We start from the raw sequence: 20,410 nt of genomic DNA, 5'->3' as shown, positions 1-20,410 counted from the left end.
GTGGAGGAGGCCGTAGGAAGGCAACAACCTTGTGGAAACTTCTCACTAGACCTCAAGCGGCTTGGATTGTGGCCTCTCCACTCTTCCTCCAGACTCTGGGATCTTGATTTCCAAGGTCTAGTGTGAAGTTTCCACAATTAGTGATGGTTTGGGGAGCCATGTCATCTGCTGGTGTAGGTCCACTGTGTGTTATCAAGACCAAAGTCAGCGCAGCCGTCTAGCAGGAGATTTTAGAGCACTTCATGCTTCCCTCAGCCGACAAGCTTTTTGTAGATGGACATTTCATTCTCCAGCAGGACTTGGCACCTGTCCACACTGCCAAAAGTACCAATACCCGGTGTAAAAACAACAGTATCACTGTGCTTGTTTGTGCTCTTAACCACTAATCCGGTCTTTCTAAGAAATGCAAATTCACAAGAGTCACAGACCAGACACATGTATACCGGTGACATTTCCTCAGTTTCTAAGAATCCGTCATCTGGGAGCAACTACAAAATCCAATCCCAGGTAAGTAGAAACCCACATTTCTCCCATTCCCCTTTTCAATTATAAGTAGACATCTGAGGAAGTCGAAAATCTTAGCACCTACTGTAGTCGCGTGCGGTGTCCCCTTTCCTGCAAGTCAATATTTCACACTGGTCCTCTCCTCGAAGTTGTTATAAATGTAGTTGTCAGCCCTATCACTTCCAGGGAAAGTTGGATGATGACCAATATGGCATATGGCTGTCAATGGAGCAGATCCATTTATGCCCCGCAGCGTTAGGTATAAAAGTTGACACTTAAAGGGATTGCCCACTTCTAATTTAGCTTTTTACTACTGCTTCAGATGTCTCCTGGCTTCCTCTACCAATAGGAGTCTTCAGATGACCACTGCAGCCAATCAACAACTGCTGATTGGCTACACCAATCACATTCCATTTGAGCCGAAAAAAAAGCTTAGGAGTCTTTTTTTTTCCATTTTGTGACCACTGTAGGCCTGTTTTTTTTTCTTTTAACGTAGTGAAAAACTCAATTTAAGGAGACAAGCAATCAAACGTGGACAACATCACTAAAGGTCAAAGACAAGATAGTGGTAAAAATGAGAACAAAATAAAGATGTAAATGATAAAAGTCTGTCTGCCTTCAGCCACCACTAGAGGGCACTAATGATTTAGTATTGAGTTCAATGCATGAACAGTAGCATGATCCAAAGCGCCCTCTGGTGGTGGCTACAGCAGACTGTTATATATCAGTGAAACCTAGAGTCAGATGTTATCCGTGAAAATGATTAGGTCTGTACAGAAATGAAATGTACGTTAATCTTTCTTATCAGATACATTATTTTCTCCACCTATGAGCCACATCTCCTCCACCCTCTCTGTACCAAACTCATCATTTACTCCGAAAAACTGCCCAAATCTGTTTTGATTAAGACAATCTGTCTCGTGAGACTGAGGGATCAGATTACAGCTGTCTATTAAAAGTCTGGAGAATTGGGGAAAGAGAAGGTGTAACAATCAATGTCTACAAGTCTGAGGAAAATGGCATCAGTGTTTGACAGAGAGGAAAAGAAACAGTTTCTCCACCTTCTCCAGTCTGTCAATCCATGAACATCGGATCGCACTCGACTGTCATCTGAGTGCTTCCAATTTTTTTTCACAACCCATAGACTTGCATTGTTGATTTTGATCTGACACTCAGATCAAAATCGAACATATCTTTGATTTTTTTTCTACTGACCACTCGGTCCATTGAAAAAATCGGCCCCAGAGAATATCACAGGTAGGAATATAAACCATGGACAGCACTCTTATGAGAAAATTGGCCTTGTGCGCGAGCCCTAAGAGGCAGAGAAATGCACTGATATAGAGCTGCTGTTTTCTAGAAAGTGTTTTATCTCACCTTGATGCTTGATTCACAGTTACGCTGCTCAGTACTTTTGTACAATGTTCTCCATGCTGCTGTATCTCAACATATGCTACACAGAGACAAAAAAGGTGAGCAGGAATGTCTCATGTATCTGTGTATAGGCGACATCATAGCGGCAAGTCTCCTTCCACCAGCTCAGAGACAACTGAAAAGTAACAGAGGATACGGCAGAGTGTAAAACTGGGAATAAATGCAGGATAGAAGTCATATAATGACCAGAAGGTATTATTCCTCCTGTACACCCATGATGACTTATTCTGAGAAGTCTCTTGATATGACGGCTAGACTTTAAGACTTTCGGGCTTCTTTAGGATTCAGGTTTGAGAAAGTCGCTGCTGAGCTGTCAGTAAATTGTAGAGGGCAGGAGAACAGAGGACAATCCCCCCCGGGAAGCCGTGTTACACTTTCCTCACGTTTCTCTGCTTCCATTTATAAATAGTCATTAAATGATGATGAAGCCGAATAGAATCAGCGCCGAGTCACACAATCCCCGGATCCCCGGCTCTACGTCGCCATGAGCATTAATCAGGAACGTGGCTTGTGATCCCCATCCCTGAGTTACACAGATGCCAATAAATCCATTATTCCAGAATCCTTCAGACGTAGACGACACTAATTCCCTTATATCAGATATCGGGATCGATCCTAACGTGGAGAATCGGGTGATAATTAAAGGACACAATCCATGTGTCATACACCGCCCCAAAGGTCCCGCATTAGGAAAAAACATGTTAAAAAAAAAATGTGTCTTCGGAAAATTAACTTTTGCATAAATCGGGATTTTCTGGAGCCAGTCAGACGTCTCACTGACGGTATTGCATGGTGGATAAGTATCTGCCTGTATTTCTCAGCATTGAGGGTCACTGGGGCTATTTTACGATCCTACTCCTTGTCCTTTCAGTAAGAGTTTTCAGCAGGTTCATTATCATCAGAGGCAGGAATGCAATGGTACAATAGCACCTCTGTGCACAGCTGATAGCACAAGCAGTAAGAGTTTTCACCAGGTTCATTATCATGAATCTCAGAGCAGAATTTTATTAAATAGAGTCATTTTAATAATAAATAATTCATGAAAAACTTGAGGGGCGTCCTGAGGAAGCACTAATAGCGAAACGCGCGTCGGGGCCTCTGTCCACGTGTGGTTAGTAGGTTGGTATTACTCTATATTCATTATTTGTCCCGTATCTCTGATTTCTTTTGTTATATGCATGTTTCTATGCTAAACGGTGTAATTTGTGGCGGTAGATTCTACACATGTTCTTATTGAGCTGGTTGTGGCTCCCTGTATTATATTGTATGGACTTGATTTTTTTTTACTCTATTTCACACTTGCATATGTTTGCGAGCCTACATCTAATTCCTTATCAACCTGCCACTGCCTTAATATCTTCTTATATGCAATTTTGAACAACATTAGAGGGACATTCTTTTGTCATTATCACGCAGTAATTGTATTCTAACTCCGCCAGGCGTGGTATCTAGGTGTCACTATCCCTGTCATTATTCTTTTTAATGATTACTTTTTTATTTATTATTAAAATGACTCTATTTAATAAAATTCTGCTCCGAGATTCATTCTTTTTGTTTTAGGTAATACTTCATTTTTGATGTGATAGAGATATCATATATTTTTGGCCATCTTTTCTGGTTTAATTCATTATCATCAGAGACAGGAATGTAATGACACATTAACACCTTTATGCACAGCTGATAACACAGGCAGTAAGAGTTTTCACCAGGTTCATTATCATCAGAGGCAAGAATGCAATGGCACAATAACACCTTTATACACAGCCGATGACACAGGCAGTAAGAGTTTCACCAGGTTCACTATCATCAGAAGCAGTAATGCAATGACACAATAACACCTTTATACACAGCCGATGACACAGGCAGTAAGAGTTTCACCAGGTTCACTATCATCAGAGGCAGTAATGCAATGACACAATAACACCTTTATACACAGCTGATAACACAGACAGTAAGAGTTTTCACCAGGTTCATTATCATCAGAGGCAGAATATAATGACGCAATAACACCCCTATACACAGCTGATAATACAGGCAGTAAGAGTTTTCAGCAGGCTCATTATCATCAGAGGCAGTAATGCAATGACACGATAACACCTCTATACACAGCTGATAACACAGAGAGGAAGACTTTTCACCAGGTTCACTATCATCAGAGGCAGTAATGTAATGACACAATAACACCTCTATACACAGCTGATAACACAGGCAGTAAGAGTTTTCACCAGGTTCATTATCATCAGAGGCAGTAATGCAATGACACGATAACACCTCTATACACAGCTGATAACACAGGCAGTAAGAGTTTTCACCAGGTTCACTATCATCAGAGGCAGGAATGCAATGACACAATAACACCTCTATACACAGCCGATAACACAGGCAGTAAGAGTTTTCACCAGGTTCACTATCATCAGAGGCAGGAATGCAATGACACAATAACACCTTTACACACAGCCGATAACACAGACAGTAAGAGTTTTCACCAGGTTTACTATCATCAGAGGCAGGAATGCAATGACACAATAACACCTTTACACACAGCCGATAACACAGACAGTAAGAGTTTTCACCAGGTTTACTATCATCAGAGGCAGTAATGCAATGACACGATAACACCTCTATACACAGCTGATAACACAGAGAGGAAGACTTTTCACCAGGTTCACTATCATCAGAGGCAGTAATGTAATGACACAATAACACCTCTATACACAGCTGATAACACAGGCAGTAAGAGTTTTCACCAGGTTCATTATCATCAGAGGCAGGAATGTAATGACACAATAACACCTCTATACACAGCTGATAACACAGGCAGTAAGAGTTTTCACCAGGTTCATTATCATCAGAGGCAGAATATAATGACGCAATAACACCCCTATACACAGCTGATAATACAGGCAGTAAGAGTTTTCACCAGGTTCATTATCATCAGAGGCAGGAATGTAATGACACAATAACACCTCTATACACAGCTGATAACACAGGCAGTAAGAGTTTTCACCAGGTTCACTATCATCAGAGGCAGGAATGCAATGACACAATAACACCTCTATACACAGCCGATAACACAGGCAGTAAGAGTTTTCACCAGGTTCATTATCATCAGAGGCAGGAATGTAATGACACAATAACACCTCTATACACAGCTGATAATACAGGCAGTAAGAGTTTCACCAGGTTTACTATCATCAGAGGCAGTAATGCAATGACACGATAACACCTCTATACACAGCTGATAACACAGGCAGTAAGAGTTTTCACCAGGTTCATTATCATCAGAGGCAGAATATAATGACGCAATAACACCCCTATACACAGCTGATAATACAGGCAGTAAGAGTTTTCAGCAGGCTCATTATCATCAGAGGCAGTAATGCAATGACACGATAACACCTCTATACACAGCTGATAACACAGAGAGGAAGACTTTTCACCAGGTTCACTATCATCAGAGGCAGTAATGTAATGACACAATAACACCTCTATACACAGCTGATAACACAGGCAGTAAGAGTTTTCACCAGGTTCATTATCATCAGAGGCAGGAATGTAATGACACAATAACACCTCTATACACAGCCGATAACACAGGCAGTAAGAGTTTTCACCAGGTTCACTATCATCAGAGGCAGGAATGCAATGACACAATAACACCTCTATACACAGCCGATAACACAGGCAGTAAGAGTTTTCACCAGGTTCACTATCATCAGAGGCAGGAATGCAATGACACAATAACACCTTTACACACAGCCGATAACACAGACAGTAAGAGTTTTCACCAGGTTTACTATCATCAGAGGCAGTAATGCAATGACACGATAACACCTCTATACACAGCTGATAACACAGACAGTAAGAGTTTTCACCAGGTTCATTATCATCAGAGGCAGTAATGCAATGACACAATAACACCTTTACACACAGCCGATAACACAGGCAGTAAGAGTTTTCACCAGGTTCACTATCATCAGAGGCCGGAATGCAATGACACAATAACACCTTTATACACGGCTAATAACACAGGCAGTAAGAGTTTTCACCAGGTTCACTATCATCAGAGGCCGGAATGCAATGACACAATAACACCTTTACACACAGCCGATAACACAGACAGTAAGAGTTTTCACCAGGTTCACTATCATCAGAGGCAGTAATGCAATGACACAATAACACCTCTATACACAGCTGATAACACAGGCAGTAAGAGTTTTCACCAGGTTCACTATCATCAGAGGCAGTAATGCAATGACACGATAACACCTCTATACACAGCTGATGACACAGGCAGTAAGAGTTTTCACCAGGTTTACTATCATCAGAGGCAGTAATGCAATGACACAATAACACATCTATACACAGCTGATAACACAGGCAGTAAGAGTTTTCATCAGGTTCACTATCATCAGAGGCAGTAATGCAATGACACAATAACACCTTTATACACGGCTAATAACACAGGCAGTAAGAGTTTTCACCAGGTTCATTATCATCAGAGGCAGGAATGCAATGGCACAATAACACCTTTATACACAGCTGATAACACAGGCAGTAAGAGTTTTCACCAGGTTTACTATCATCAGAGGCAGTAATGCAATGACACAATAACACATCTATACACAGCTGATAACACAGGCAGTAAGAGTTTTCATCAGGTTCACTATCATCAGAGGCAGTAATGCAATGACACAATAACACCTTTATACACAGCTGATAACACAGACAGTAAGAGTTTTCACCAGGTTCACTATCATCAGAGGCAGGAATGTAATGATGCAATAACACCCCTACACACAGCTGATAACACGAACAGTAAGAGTTTTCAGCAGGCTCATTATCAGCAGAGGCAGGATTACAATGAGGGGTAACACCTCTATTCTCAGCTGATTACACAGGATCCACCTATGACAATAGCTGATATCACATCTCCCCTGCCCCTCCTCCATTCACAATGACTCTTGCACACGCGCAATAGATGCTTCAATATAAAATATAGGGTCAGAGTAGGATCATTGCTGCTAATGTACATGTGGATTTCCTGAAGCAGCAGGAAGTTACAGTCTAGACTGGCCCCAGAGGCCAGTGTGAAAAGTATAATATTTCCCATTTTTATTATTAATGCAGATTGTGATATGAAAAACAATTGTTAAAAATGGCACAAATGGAAAAGAAACAATGAATAAATTTAGCACAAAGAACTGATTGAAACAAGGTCATTTTCTGAAGACACATTCCCTTTTATGTAACAACCATTATCTACAGGACTAGCAGTCTGTGCAGTGGTTTTTGTGGGTGATAAATCTTCTTTAAAGGGTTGAATCAGGATTTTGTTGCTAACTACCTGCTTGTTCTACCCGGCGCCGGTTATTGACCGCTCCTGCCGAGGATTCAGCTGCTCACAATCAACAGAGCAGCTCTTCCAGGGTTTTCTGTTGACAGAGCGTGACAGCTGACGTCATGCTGATTGACAGCTGGCTCCCTGCAGTTAAGCAATAGTGAGTCGACTGTCAATCAGCATGACGTCAGCAGTCACTCACTGTCAACTGAGCAGAAAAGAAGCAGCTGCTTCTCCCAGCTCTTCCTTATGTCTCATGGATGGATCTCGACCACTGCAGTCAATCACTTGATGAAAAAGAAAGCCAGTAGACCATCAGTGGGCATTGACAGCAGTACAGAGGTCTGGCGGAGGTCCGGTAGATAAGTATTCGCTTTTATCATTTTAGAACATATATGGGTTCCTTTTTAAACTAATAAAAACTTGTGAACCACCCCTTTAAAAGGAACTTTCATTAGGTTTTTGCTTATGGAAATAGTAGTATGGCTGTGTAGCCGCTTGCCCCCCAATAAAAATGATACCTTATTTGTAAAGATCTGATGTGCCAGGCGGGAGATATAAAGTGTAGAAGTCATATTCAAATCAGGCTGGAAGTGCACTGGGGGCGTGTCAGTGCACTCTGAAAAAAAGCAGAATAAGAGCATTGACACGCCCCCTGCGCACTTCCAGCCTGATTTGAATAAATCTTCTACACTTTATATCTCCCGTCTGGCACATTGGATCTTTACAAATAAGGTATCATTTTTCTTGGGGAGCAAGCGCCTACGCAGCCAAACCACTACTTCCATTTCTAAAAACGTGCAGAGGCCGTGTCCACTCTGCATCATGGCTTCTTCTATAACAGAAGGCACAACGCTCTGCCAGGTCTACTGCACGATGGATACTGACACGGCTCAATATCCCGAAGAATTATAATGTGGAACATTGAGTTCTGCAGAGAAAAAGAAGCTGCAAATGTGAACAGAGGTTTGGGGTGCGTTCACACAATGGATTTTACAGTGTCAGCGCTGCGCATGAGATTTTATAAAATGGCTGTTTCTGCTGCGGATATTAACACTTGGTAATGCAAAAGGTGAAGTCTGTGGATTTTAACTGCTGTATCCCCACACTTGAACGTGGAGATTAATGCTTTGAATTTCCTCCGAAATAAGTCTCATGTGACCCTCACAGATGCAATGGGGCCACTGCCATACTCTTCTATCCTTACTCTCCTACCTAAAAGTGCCCTCTGGTGGTGGAAGGACAGTACTGCACTTTATGATGATCATGTAAGGATATACTGCCAAACAGAAATATGAAAGATGATGAATATTAAGCACAACCATTTTTCGAGAAGAAAACTCATGAAAAAGGTGACATTAAGTTAAGTATCACTATGGCCACATTGTAAATGAATGGCCATAGATGCTACAAGATGTACTATATATATATATATATGTATATATATCTATATATATATATAATTGTCTAAGGGTTTTTCCGTCTGTCTGTCTTTCTGTCTGTCTGTCTGTCTTTCTGTCTGTCTGTCTGTCCTGGAAATCCCGTGTCTCTGATTGGTCGAGGCCGCCAGGCCTCGACCAATCAGAGACCGGCACAGCATCGACGTAGAAATCCCGCATCTCTGATTGGTCGAGGCCGCCAGGCCTCGACCAATCAGCAACGGGCACAGCGACGATGATGTCATAAAGGACGTAGACATCTCACATTTCTGATTCAGCGACGGGCACAGTATCGACGTAGATGTCATAATGGTTGCCATGGCGACGATGATGTCATAAAGGTTGCCTCGACCAATCAGCGACGGGCACAGCATCGACGTAGAAATCCCGTGTCTCTGATTGGTCGAGGCCGCTAGGCCTCGACCAATCAGCAATGGGCACAGCGACGATGATGTCATAAAGGACGTAGAAATCCCACGTTTCTGATTCAGCGACGGGCACAGTATCGACGTAGATGTCATAATGGTTGCCATGGCGACGATGATGTCATAAAGGTTGCCTCGACCAATCAGCGACGGGCACAGTCTGCCGCGAATTCTGGAATCATCATTGTCCATATACTACGGGGACATGCATATTCTAGAATACCCGATGCGTTAGAATCAGGCCACAGTCTAGTATATATATATACTGTATATATAGTGTTGCGTATTGATTCCATCCAGATATCTCATTACCCATCAGCGAGTATTCATCATCCTATTACACACATACTGCATACTCAGCTGGTATATCGCCTACCATCGAAACCTTCAAAAAGAACCTGAAGACCCACCTCTTCCGACAAGCCTACAACCTGCAGTAGCCACCGATCGACCAAACCGCTGCATGACCAGCTCTACCCTCACCTACTGTATCCTCACCCATCCCTTGTAGATTGTGAGCCCTCGCGGGCAGGGTCCTCATTCCTCCTGTACCAGTTATGACTTGTATTGTTTAAAATTATTGTACTTGTTTTCATTATGTATACCCCTCCTCACATGTAAAGCGCCATGGAATAAATGGCGCTATAACAATAAATAATAATAATAATAATAATAATAGTATATTGACGTATGGCCTTGGACCTTGTGTGCTGTCTCGTGTTTGTCCGTTAGGTTTTAAAGACGACCTTGTCATAAATAAGTCATTTTTCTTCCCTGGTGTAAATGCCGCCGTTCTCCTGAATCCGATGTTGTGTCTCTTTTGTTTCTACCCCTCTCCGTTCCTGAGATACGGCCCTTTTCTTCCCTGTCGATAAATCTAAGTCTCGTTAGACAAGTGGGAGTGGTCGCCATGATGACTTCCTGAAAGAATTTGATGACCTGCCCAATTGTATAACAAGACTAGAATGATATATCGGAAAGAGGGGACGTATCTTGGGAACGGAGAGGCGCAGGAACAAAAGAGAAACATCGCCGGATTCAGGAGAACAGCGGCGTTTACGTCAGGTTAAAAAAAATAAAAATACACATTTATGGCGAGTGACAGTTTTTTTTTAAAGAGATAGGTGATAGGACCTGATTTGGGCCACATTAAGTAAGTATATTATGCATATGAGAATGTGGCAAACATTGTGTGCACCAAACATAGACGTAGGCTCTGACGGAAGGCAGGAGAGTGTCCTTTCACCCTACTGTCTGGTGATCTTTGCCATCTCAGGAGTCAGATACTTTACACAGAGCAGCAACCTTGAAGGGATTTCCATATTATATTTGCTTTATAGCAATAGCGCCACTACTGTCCACTGGCTGTGTCTGGTATTGCAGTGTGACCTTAATCACTCGCATGGGACTAAACAGCTTTACAAGGCACAGCCATTAGATGAGAGTGGTGCTGTTTTGGGAAGAAAAATATTTTTTTTTCCCTAATCTTTTAAAATTCTGCATATATTAATGTAAATTTAACCGTTTCCTCCCCTTTTTTTCTCCACTTTCCGCAGGTGTCGAAGAAATTCAGTGCACGTTAGAGGATCGGAAAGTCTTCCTTCACGAGCTGTCGGACATCAGCTTCAGCGAATGCAAGTTCACCTTATCGCTGACTGATTTTTTGATCATTATCTTTTCTGGAGTCGCTGTATCCATCGCTGCCATTTTTTCAAGCTTCTTCTTGGCTACCACTGTGCACTGTTTCCAAAGATGTGCCCCGAGCAAGGATGAAGACGAGGACGATGACGATTACTAATAACCTGGCGATGACCTGGACTTTACCTTGTTGGACCGCAAACATCCACGATGGGTCACTGGTTGTATAGGGTGAATTTTCTCCATTTTAGAAGGACAGGACTGGACTGGTTACCTAGGAGGTCTACTTAGAAGGTAACTCCACCCGAAAATACATAAAAGTCCAACTATTTTGTTTCTGGTGATGAAAGTCTCCAACGGGGTGTAAAAGTGTTCAAGCACTTTACGGAGCGTCATGGGCCTCTTCAGTTTGGGATGATGCCAACTACTTGAAATGTCTTCATGGCATGTAAGAACATTTTTTAAGATGGATTTCCCCTTTAGTTCCTTAAGGAGAAACCATATTTCAGTGTTAAACGCCAACTCGAATGGCTAAGAAGAACCCTGTTTTGCGATGATGAGGTACAAGAACCCAAAACAGACCTGTCCAGAGATAGTCTACGCTCTTCAACTGACCTTGGTATACCGAATATAGGTTCTGGTTCCTACATCATCTATGGCCAGATAATAAAAGTATATAAGATAGGCGCCCAAACCTCTGGTACCACCACCATTTCTGGGAAGGAGGTGCTCAAAATCATGTCCTCTTACTCGTGATCTTATTTAACTCAATGGAAAAGGGTAATGCTTTATGGGTTATCGAAAAGGCCAGAACATGTGGGCTAATAATTTCTGAAAGTGATTCCTGGATCTGATTTACACACAAGCCTAACCCTTTCCTTAAAAAAAGGGTTTGTGCACATGACATCCTTTGCAGGCCAAGTTTTGTGCCAGCATCTTTGGAGTGGAAAACGCCTGAAGAACGGTCAGCTCGCTTCTTTTAGCCATCTGGCTTCTTGGGCAACCTGAAGCATTTAAAAAATGCTCAAAAGCCCGAATGGATGAATAGCAAGCCATTTGTACAAACAAAATGCATATGTTCATTCTTTTGAGCTTTTTTTGGGGGGAACATTTAAAGATGTGTTTCAAATTGGAAATCAAACAGGTAGGTGGCACACCCAGTGAGATAGAGTTTTGAGAAGGGTCCTAGTTCTTCTGGATCCAAACGGTGAGCTCCTGTAGACCAATAATAGACAGAGTGAAAAAGCAGCACACCTAAAGGCACTTGGAGATGCTTCAAATTAGGATTTATTATCAGTATTTCACATCCATTGGTTAGAACGTGGTAAGTACAGTATTATGTTAACGTTTCGGGTGAAGACCCTTCATCAGAAGTATAGGCTATATTCCATGGTGGGCCACCAGAAAAGAACGTTGTGTGAATATACCCCAATGGAAACCTGCCTGTACCCCGGCCGAAAAAAACCCCTTAAAAAAACGTCAAAATGAATGAATATATGCACAGCAATGTCAAAACTATTGTTGTGTCTTTCTTGACTTTTTTTTAACTACCTTCAGTCTTCGTAAGCCGTTAAGCAGCCAAAAGTAGTGACCCGACCATTCTTCAGGTGACTTCCGCGAAGAAGCCCGAACTAACCTATATGTGACATGAATAACAAAAAAAGTCGCAACAACGTCTCAAGAAACGCCAGAGAAGAAGTTTCAGGAAAAGTTTTCCTGAAGTTTCTTCTGCTTCAAACAACGATGTGGGCTCACGGTGCCGGCGTCTGACGGATGTCATGTGCACATTCACTAAAACTGGATTTTCACATGGCGGTAGTGGGGCTGTAGTGTCTCACACGCGGGTTTGCCGCAAGCTGATGTAAGGCAGCAATTCACAGTAAACCATGCACGTTCCACCGCAGAGATCTACCGCCTCACTTCCATTATGTGAAAACACAGCTGTAACATTACGACTGTTAATCCTTCTGCAATAAGGGTTTAGCCTGTGACTACTTTCTCGCAAATATGCAACTGAGGAACCTTCCAAATCATTTCCATTGTGCTTACTGTACTTCGTCTGATTAAATCATTGCCGACTTCCCACTTAATAAAATAATTTTTTCATTCTTATATTAGTCCAAAGCTTCCCCCAGATTCTTCTCTAGTGCCCTGCCAGTGCAGTGCGTATTATGTGATTTCATCCATCTCTTCGAATCTTGTCGGAACGTTTAGGTCATTATTTATATCTTATAATATGAAAAAATACAAGAGATTCCTGCAATGGTTTTGCTTCGATGAGAAGTCCCAAATTATAATCCATGGATAATTAGCGAGTGACAGTCCCATAACTAACTCATTGTGTTTTTTCACCTTACACATTATTCACCTTCTGCTAATAAAGGTGTTAGCTGACTGTTAAAGGGGTGTTCTGTGAATAAACTATCGATGGCCATCAATGTTTGATCAGATGAGTCCGATGTTCGGATGTTCAATACGAGGGAGCAGGTGAATGAGGATGAGCTGCAGCGTCAGGGTCAGCCGCTGTGCTTCTGAAATTATTTATTCTAATCATCAATGGATGTTAAACCCCACCGATCAGACAATGAGGGACTTTCCTCCTAATAGGTATTGATATTTTAATGCCTCCAAAAAATCCTTTTTAGAATGCAGCCATTAAAGACAACAATTGTCTTCCATTTTACAGGATCTAGGTAGTCATAGTTGATCTGATCCATCAAGGTCCATTATGACCTATTGTATTATTATTTTATTTTTACTATTGACTTTTGTGGGTTCTGTCCAGTTTTTCTTTACTAACAGTCAAAAAGAACTGACCCCCAACACAAGAAGTGATAAAGGATTTGTGCCAAACTCTACAGTTATCCCTTATTATCCATATGATAGGGGATAACCTAATGATTGCTGGGGGGTGCACCCACGTGGACCCCCTCTGGTTCCCTGAGCTGATCAGAGGTGGAGCGTGCGTACCTACACTACATTGTTTTTCTATGGGACTGTCTGAGATAGCCGAGAGCAGAGCTTGGCTATCTCCAGTAGTCCCATGTGGGATCCTATGGATCGGGGATATCGTTAAAACTTGGCACAACCCCTTTAAAGGGAATGTGTCGTCAGATAGTGACCTATCGAGTTTTTGCCTTCAATGCGTTTTAAAAAAAAACGTTGGCAAAATTTCACACTATGGTTTCAGGAAGAGTTTTCAGCATTTTCATTATCATCAGAGGAAGGTTGACAATGACAGGTAACACCTCTATATACAGTTGATAACACAGGATCCACCACGCAGAAAGCACACGCTCATTAGATCCCTCAATACAAAATAATAATAATAATCTTTATTTATATAGCGCCAACATATTCCGCAGCGCTTTACAGTTTAACAAATATTTCTGTTTATTGTGGCTAATGTGAATTTCCTGAAACAACAGCAACTAGTAGTCTAAAAAAGCCCTGGAGGTCAGCATGAAAATTACAAGAATTATAATTTTATTAAAAATGATCTGACATGGAATACATATACATATATATATATATTCTCTATGTTATATCTTTTATATATATATATATATATATATTTATATATATATATCTATATCATAAAGAACTATATATATATATATAATATATAAAAATATATAATTACCAAATATTTAAAAATAATGTGGGTATTTAACACACAAACAAATATAAAAAAATTAACCATCGTATTAATTTTGATTTCATAAATCATTAGTAAATAAAAAACTTTGTCATATAACTTAACTGGGAAATTTGCTCTTTTCTTCACTCTCAATTTTTGGGTGAAATCTGTGAAGTCTGTTTTCCGTGAAGACAGATTTTCCCATTATTGAGATAGAAAATGACAGTTGGTGCTTATAATATTCCATGGAGAGGGAAGAGGAGGAGCTAAAGGAAGACACAGACATTCTCCTCCAAGTTCCCGTGAACTGACAGTTACACTTAGGACATTTTCTGATGACACATTCCCTTTATCTGAGCCTCGCTTAGCTGGAGGCAAAACTTCCACTTGTAATTTTGGGATGTTCTTCCAAATGATGTCCCGGCCTCATCATCACATTATCCTGCAGTCGTCATCAAGCATAAATGGGAGCAGTGGGAGAACAATATGAGCTTATGGTTGTGGCTAGTTGTCACCAGCCGCTCACCGGTCCTATGGGGAATATCGAAAATACTTTTACAGAAAAGCCCAGATATCCTCCATATATTTAAAGAATTCCTGTCTCCATTCTGCTATGAAATAAACAGCGGATTTAAAGGGGTTGCCTTTATTTCCCAAACTGGAGCCACTCTTGTGAAAGGGCATATACCCTATAGTAAGTAAATAAGTGAATAGTAATAGTTGATGTAAATAATATAGGGTACTTGGTTAACAATATTTTGATCAAACCAGATCTCTTGCTTTGCACTGATGAAGGGCAGTATCCCGAAACACGTGTCTGCAAATTGAAATCCTCATTCGGCTTTTATCATAAGTCATATTGCAAGGCTCGTAAAAGGTCGATATTGACTTTTAGCATCGCCGCTGTCAGTAGGTGATGCTAGAGTTCTAGTCTTCCATCTCTCTGAAGAGACAATTTGCAGATCAAAAGCACAAAGTCCATCCCACCGTGACAAGGTATACCTCATCGGGACGGTCCTATCCTGTTTGTAGTATTAACATTAATTTAATCAGCCGGCTTCATTATGAATAAGGGCAGAGCAGGACAGAGGCCGACTATGCAGCCACCTGTCCGTGGGAAGTTATATAGATGAACTGCCTTGCTCAAAAAGTAAAAGAAGCTACAAAAAAAAACAAAGAAATGAGCCGGAGCATAAGTTGGTATATGTGTAATGTGTAAGCGCAAATTCACACTGTGCTCATTTCACAGACAAAACACAAGAAAAAAAAAAAAAAGAGCGCTTACCCTGTAGTAAGTCATGGTTCTAGCTCGTTTCTTTGGTTTTGGTCTTGCCTAAAGACAAGAGTGGCGCTGTTTCCTGTCCTTTTTATTTTTCTAATCTCAGACAGCTCCTTTAATTTGATTTCCGTGAACGAGCATATTAATACTGATTAATATCAAAGTGCAAATAAAATCATTACACCAATATTAATTGCAAGCTTACTGAATGCATAAGTATTAACTCCCTATTATTGTGATCGTCAATAAGATTAATTAGTGAATGGAGTCAAATTAGCCTGTGATGAGTGACGAGTCAATTTAAAGGGGTTGTCCTTGTTTAATTTTTTGTTTTGTTTTTTAATTAAATGGGGTTAAAAAAAATTTGTGCAATTGGGTTTCATTAAAACATGTTGCACTGTTTGGCTTTTGCAGGCTTTTTGTTTTCTTGCGTCGTTGAACTTTGTTGTTGTCGATGGTCTTAAATCAGCTGAGACAAGCTCAGAAAAAGATATATTACAAACTCTCCCGCCAGCACGAGCTCACTGATAGAGTCTCGTAAACTCATTCTGCAGCCAGCATTATATACACACAGAAACTATAGAAGCTAAAAGGGTGCAACATTTTTAATAAAATCCAAAACTTATTTTTAGCCCCAAATACATGTATTTAAGAAAACTAAAAAATTCACAAAGGTGAACAAACCCTTTTCAATGGTAAAAAAATAAACTAGAGTGAACCCCTGAACAGTGTAAGGACACTCAATGGACAAATTCTGCAGCAGCACGCGAATGAGAATAGACCATTAGGCTGGGGCTACACGGGGACTTTGGCCCCAATACCTGTTGTGTGGCCAAAGTTTGATAGGTGTCGCTGCTATGTTGCAGCATGATATAAGTGAATGGGGTCATCTTGTGACCCCAAGGACACTGCAACCATGACAAGAAGTCCGATGTGGTTGGCATTTTTGCGACTTGTTTGTAGCTGTCACAGTGCCCTTGGGGTTGCAATGCGACCCTAGTCACTTTTATTATACTGTAATGAAGCAGCAACATATAGCGGAGTTTTGCTGTCCAACAAGTGTCACAACCAAAGTCGCAGTGTAGCTACAGTCTTAAAGTTTCGGAGTGTGTTGCAATGAGCTGTGGGCCCATGTACAGGTCTGTTGGATCAGGGTCTAGAATCTGTCTCTTCATCCTTGGGCTCTATGTTAGTTGATGCTCCAAAAGGATGAATCATGAATATAAGGGCGAATAGTTTTATAGAGGGCGATCTATTCAAAGACTCTCATTCTGGCAAATCTGACCCCTCTTATTGGTTGGCCTTTAATAATAAAAATTAATAATACATGATAGAGACTCTATCGTTAACCCAAGCCATAACTCTACATCTAACCAAAGTCATAACCGTAACCCCATGCCTAACTGTATACATAGCCCTAGCACTAACCATAGCTCGAACCTTAACCATAGCCGTAAATCTACCCCTAACCCCTGAACTAAACATAGCCATAACGCCAGCCCTCTACCAAGGCCTGTCTCTACCCATTGCCCTAGCACTAACCATAGCTCTAACCCGAACCTTAACCATAGCTCTAAATCAACCCCTAGCCCCAACACTAAACATAGCCATAACTCCAGCCACAATCTCAGGCTTAGCTCTACCCATTGCCCTAGCACTAACCATAGCTCTAACCCGAACCTTAACCATAGCTCTAAATCAACCACTAACCCCAACACTAAACATAGCCATAACTCCAGCCAGAATCTCTGGCTTAGTTCTACCCATTGTCCTAGAAATAACCATAGCTCTAACCCTAGCCCTAACCATATCCGTAACCTCAGCCCTAATCCCAGACCTAACCATAGACTTTATCATAGCACTAACCATTGCCCTAACCGCAGTCCTAACCCCAGGCCTATCTCTACCCATTGCCCTAGAACTAACCATAGCTCTAACCTCAGCCCTAAATCTACCCATAACCAGAGCCACAACCATAGCTCTAACCCCCTGCTAACCATAGCCCTAACCCCAGATCTAAGCATAGCTTTAACCCTAGGACTAACCGCAGCCCTAACCTCAGCCCTAACACTACCCCTAACCCCAGAACTAAACATAGCCCTAATTCCAGCCCCAGCTCTACCTTTAACCAGAGCCCAAACCATAACCCTAACCCTAGTTCATAGAGTACCATCCATCTAGACTTACAAACCAATGGACATGAATATTTATGCATTCAATTAATTTCTATTTCATGTTTATCATAATGTAAATCACTTTGTGGCGATTTGTTTGTCAGTAAAGAACCATTTCCTGTTGATTTTTGTAAAAAAAAGCCTCATTACATCTCTGGTGAATCAATGATGTTACTCAACAATATCGTAAAGTCCAGGGGAGGGCGTAGATTTTTTTTTATAGACATTGAATGTCTATTTCTTAGGGAAACAGGTGGTGTCAGGTTTTCTTTGAAGAACTTGTCTATTACTCTTGTGCCATGTGTGAGATATTTAAACACTGTTTATATATGAGAAATGTTTTGTACGACGACCCCCAGTATTTTATTCCCCTGTCGTGTTATCCACGTGTTGTATATGTTTATATTGCACAATGCAGTCTTGTGTGATTGTCGTTCTCTGTATTTATTACTTGTAGGGTCACAAATATGTTGTACATATTTGTCTGACTTAATTTAATAAAATCATTGTCTGTTCTGTGTATGTTGTGGTGAGTTTCTTGTGTATCATTCATATTTAATTTACAATTTCCCATTTTCCCAAATTTCGGTTCCACCAAATTAGATTCCATGTGTCTGATTTTATTTACAAACATGACATACTATGAAATAAGTATAGGGATTGTCCAAGATTAGAAAAATATATATTTTTTTCAAAACAGTGCCACTTCTGTCCTTAGGTCATATCTGGTATTACACTGTAATTACATTTAAAGGGAGTGTATCGCAAAATTATTATTTTGTCTTTTTTTATATAAACGTTATCATACTATTTAATTTTATAATGTATAATAATATTATATTTGCATATGAAAGTAAGCAAGGTAATCAACAAAAGGGAGGATAATTTACCGTATATACTCGAGTATAAGCCGACCCGAGTATAAGCCAATAGGGTTGAGCGACTTTTCTTTTTATAGGATCGGGTCGGGTTTCACGAAATCCGACTTTTTCAAAAGTCGGGTCGAGTGAAATCGGCCGATCCTATAGAAAAGTCGGGGTCGGCCGAAACACGAAACCCAATGCAGTGCATTGGGTTTCTAATGGTTCCCAGGGTCTGAAGGAGAGGAAACTCTCCTTCAGGCCCTGGGATCCATATTTAAGTGTAAAAGAAAGAATCAAAATAAAAAATATTGATATACTTACCCTCGGATGCGCCCTGGTTCTCTCCGGCAGCCTTCCTTCCTAAGAATAAGCGCCTGAAGGACCTTCGATGACGTCGCGGCTTGTGATTAGTCGCGTGAGCAGTCACATGGGCGTCACGTGACCAATCACAAGCCGCGACGTCATCTAAGGTCCTTCAGGCGCTGATTCTTAGGAAGGAAGGCTGCGGGTTAGAACCAGGGCGCGTCCGAGGGTGAGTATATACCTATTAGGAATATACTCACCCTCGGACACGCCCTCGGACGCTTCCTTCCTAAGAATTAGCGCCTGAAGGACCTTAGATGACATCGCGGCTTGTGATTGGTCGCGTGACCGCCCATGTGACCGTTCACGCGACCAATCACAAGCCGCGACGTCATCGAAGGCCCTTCAGGTGCTCATTCTTAGGAAGGAAGGCTGCCGGTGAGAACGAGGGCGCGTCCGAGGGTGAGTATATCAATATTTTTTTATTTTTATTCTTTATTTTACACTTAAATATGAATTCCGATACCGATTCCCGATATCTTAAACATATCGGAACTCGGTATCGGAATTCCGATTCCAGATCAGAAGATCGCCGACCTCATGGCCGACCCCGCACAGGGGTCGGGTCGGGTTTCATGAAACCCGACTTTGCCAAAAGTCGGCGACTTCTGAATCTGGCCGACCCGTTTCGCTCAACCCTATAAGCCGACCCTCCAAATTTTGCCACAAAAAACTGGGAAAACTTAATGATTTGAGTACAAGCCTAGGGTGGGAAATGCAGCGGCTACCGGCAAATGTCAAAAGTAAAAATAGATACCAATAAAAGTAAAATTAATTGAGACATCAGTAGGTTAAGTGTTTTTGAATATCCATATTGAATCAGGAGCCCCATATAATGCTCCATACAGTTCATGATGGGCCCCATGAAATGCTCCATACAAAATACGTCCCATATAATGCTCCATATAAAAAATATGCCCCATATAATGCTACACAAAGGTTAATAATGGCCCCATAAGATGCTCCATAAATTATGCCCCATATTCTGCGATTAAAATAAAAAAATCACATACTCACCTCTCGTCGCTCAGGGTCCCGGCACTTGCGCTATTCACCTGTCTTCCTCCTTCTGGCTCTCAGACTGTTCAGGCAGAGGGAGCACGCTAACTACGATGTTGTGAGGATGTCAAACCTCAAAACTCAAAGCGAAAAAGTCATAAAACACTGAAAAAAAATGTACAGTATTTGTTCACAAAGAATTTGAACTTGCTCAATACTGTGACGTTGATTCTTTACTGATCAATCCGCTCAACTCTACTCCGCAGTTCTTGCCATTTGTAAAGAAGCGGTTAACTGCAAATCCAATTTTT

At 41.2% G+C, this 20,410-nt stretch overlaps 1 protein-coding gene across 1 annotated transcript in view; it reads left to right on the top strand.

The window, feature by feature from the left end:
• LRRC38 (leucine rich repeat containing 38) overlaps window positions 1-12,893 on the top strand; it is a 37,286-nt gene extending 24,393 nt beyond the window's left edge. The window contains exon 2 of the mRNA XM_069741243.1: window positions 10,700-12,893. Within this exon, the coding sequence (XP_069597344.1) occupies window positions 10,700-10,941 (242 nt within the window). The 3' untranslated portion in view covers window positions 10,942-12,893. The remainder of the gene's footprint in view (window positions 1-10,699) is intronic.
• Window positions 12,894-20,410: the final 7,517 nt, after the last annotated feature.

The sequence above is a fragment of the Ranitomeya imitator genome, chromosome 10 (genome assembly GCF_032444005.1).
Source record: "Ranitomeya imitator isolate aRanImi1 chromosome 10, aRanImi1.pri, whole genome shotgun sequence".
Lineage (NCBI taxonomy): Eukaryota > Metazoa > Chordata > Amphibia > Anura > Dendrobatidae > Ranitomeya > Ranitomeya imitator.
The sequence above is the reverse complement of the archived record's forward strand: the minus strand, read 5'-3'. Positions and strand labels throughout refer to the sequence as shown.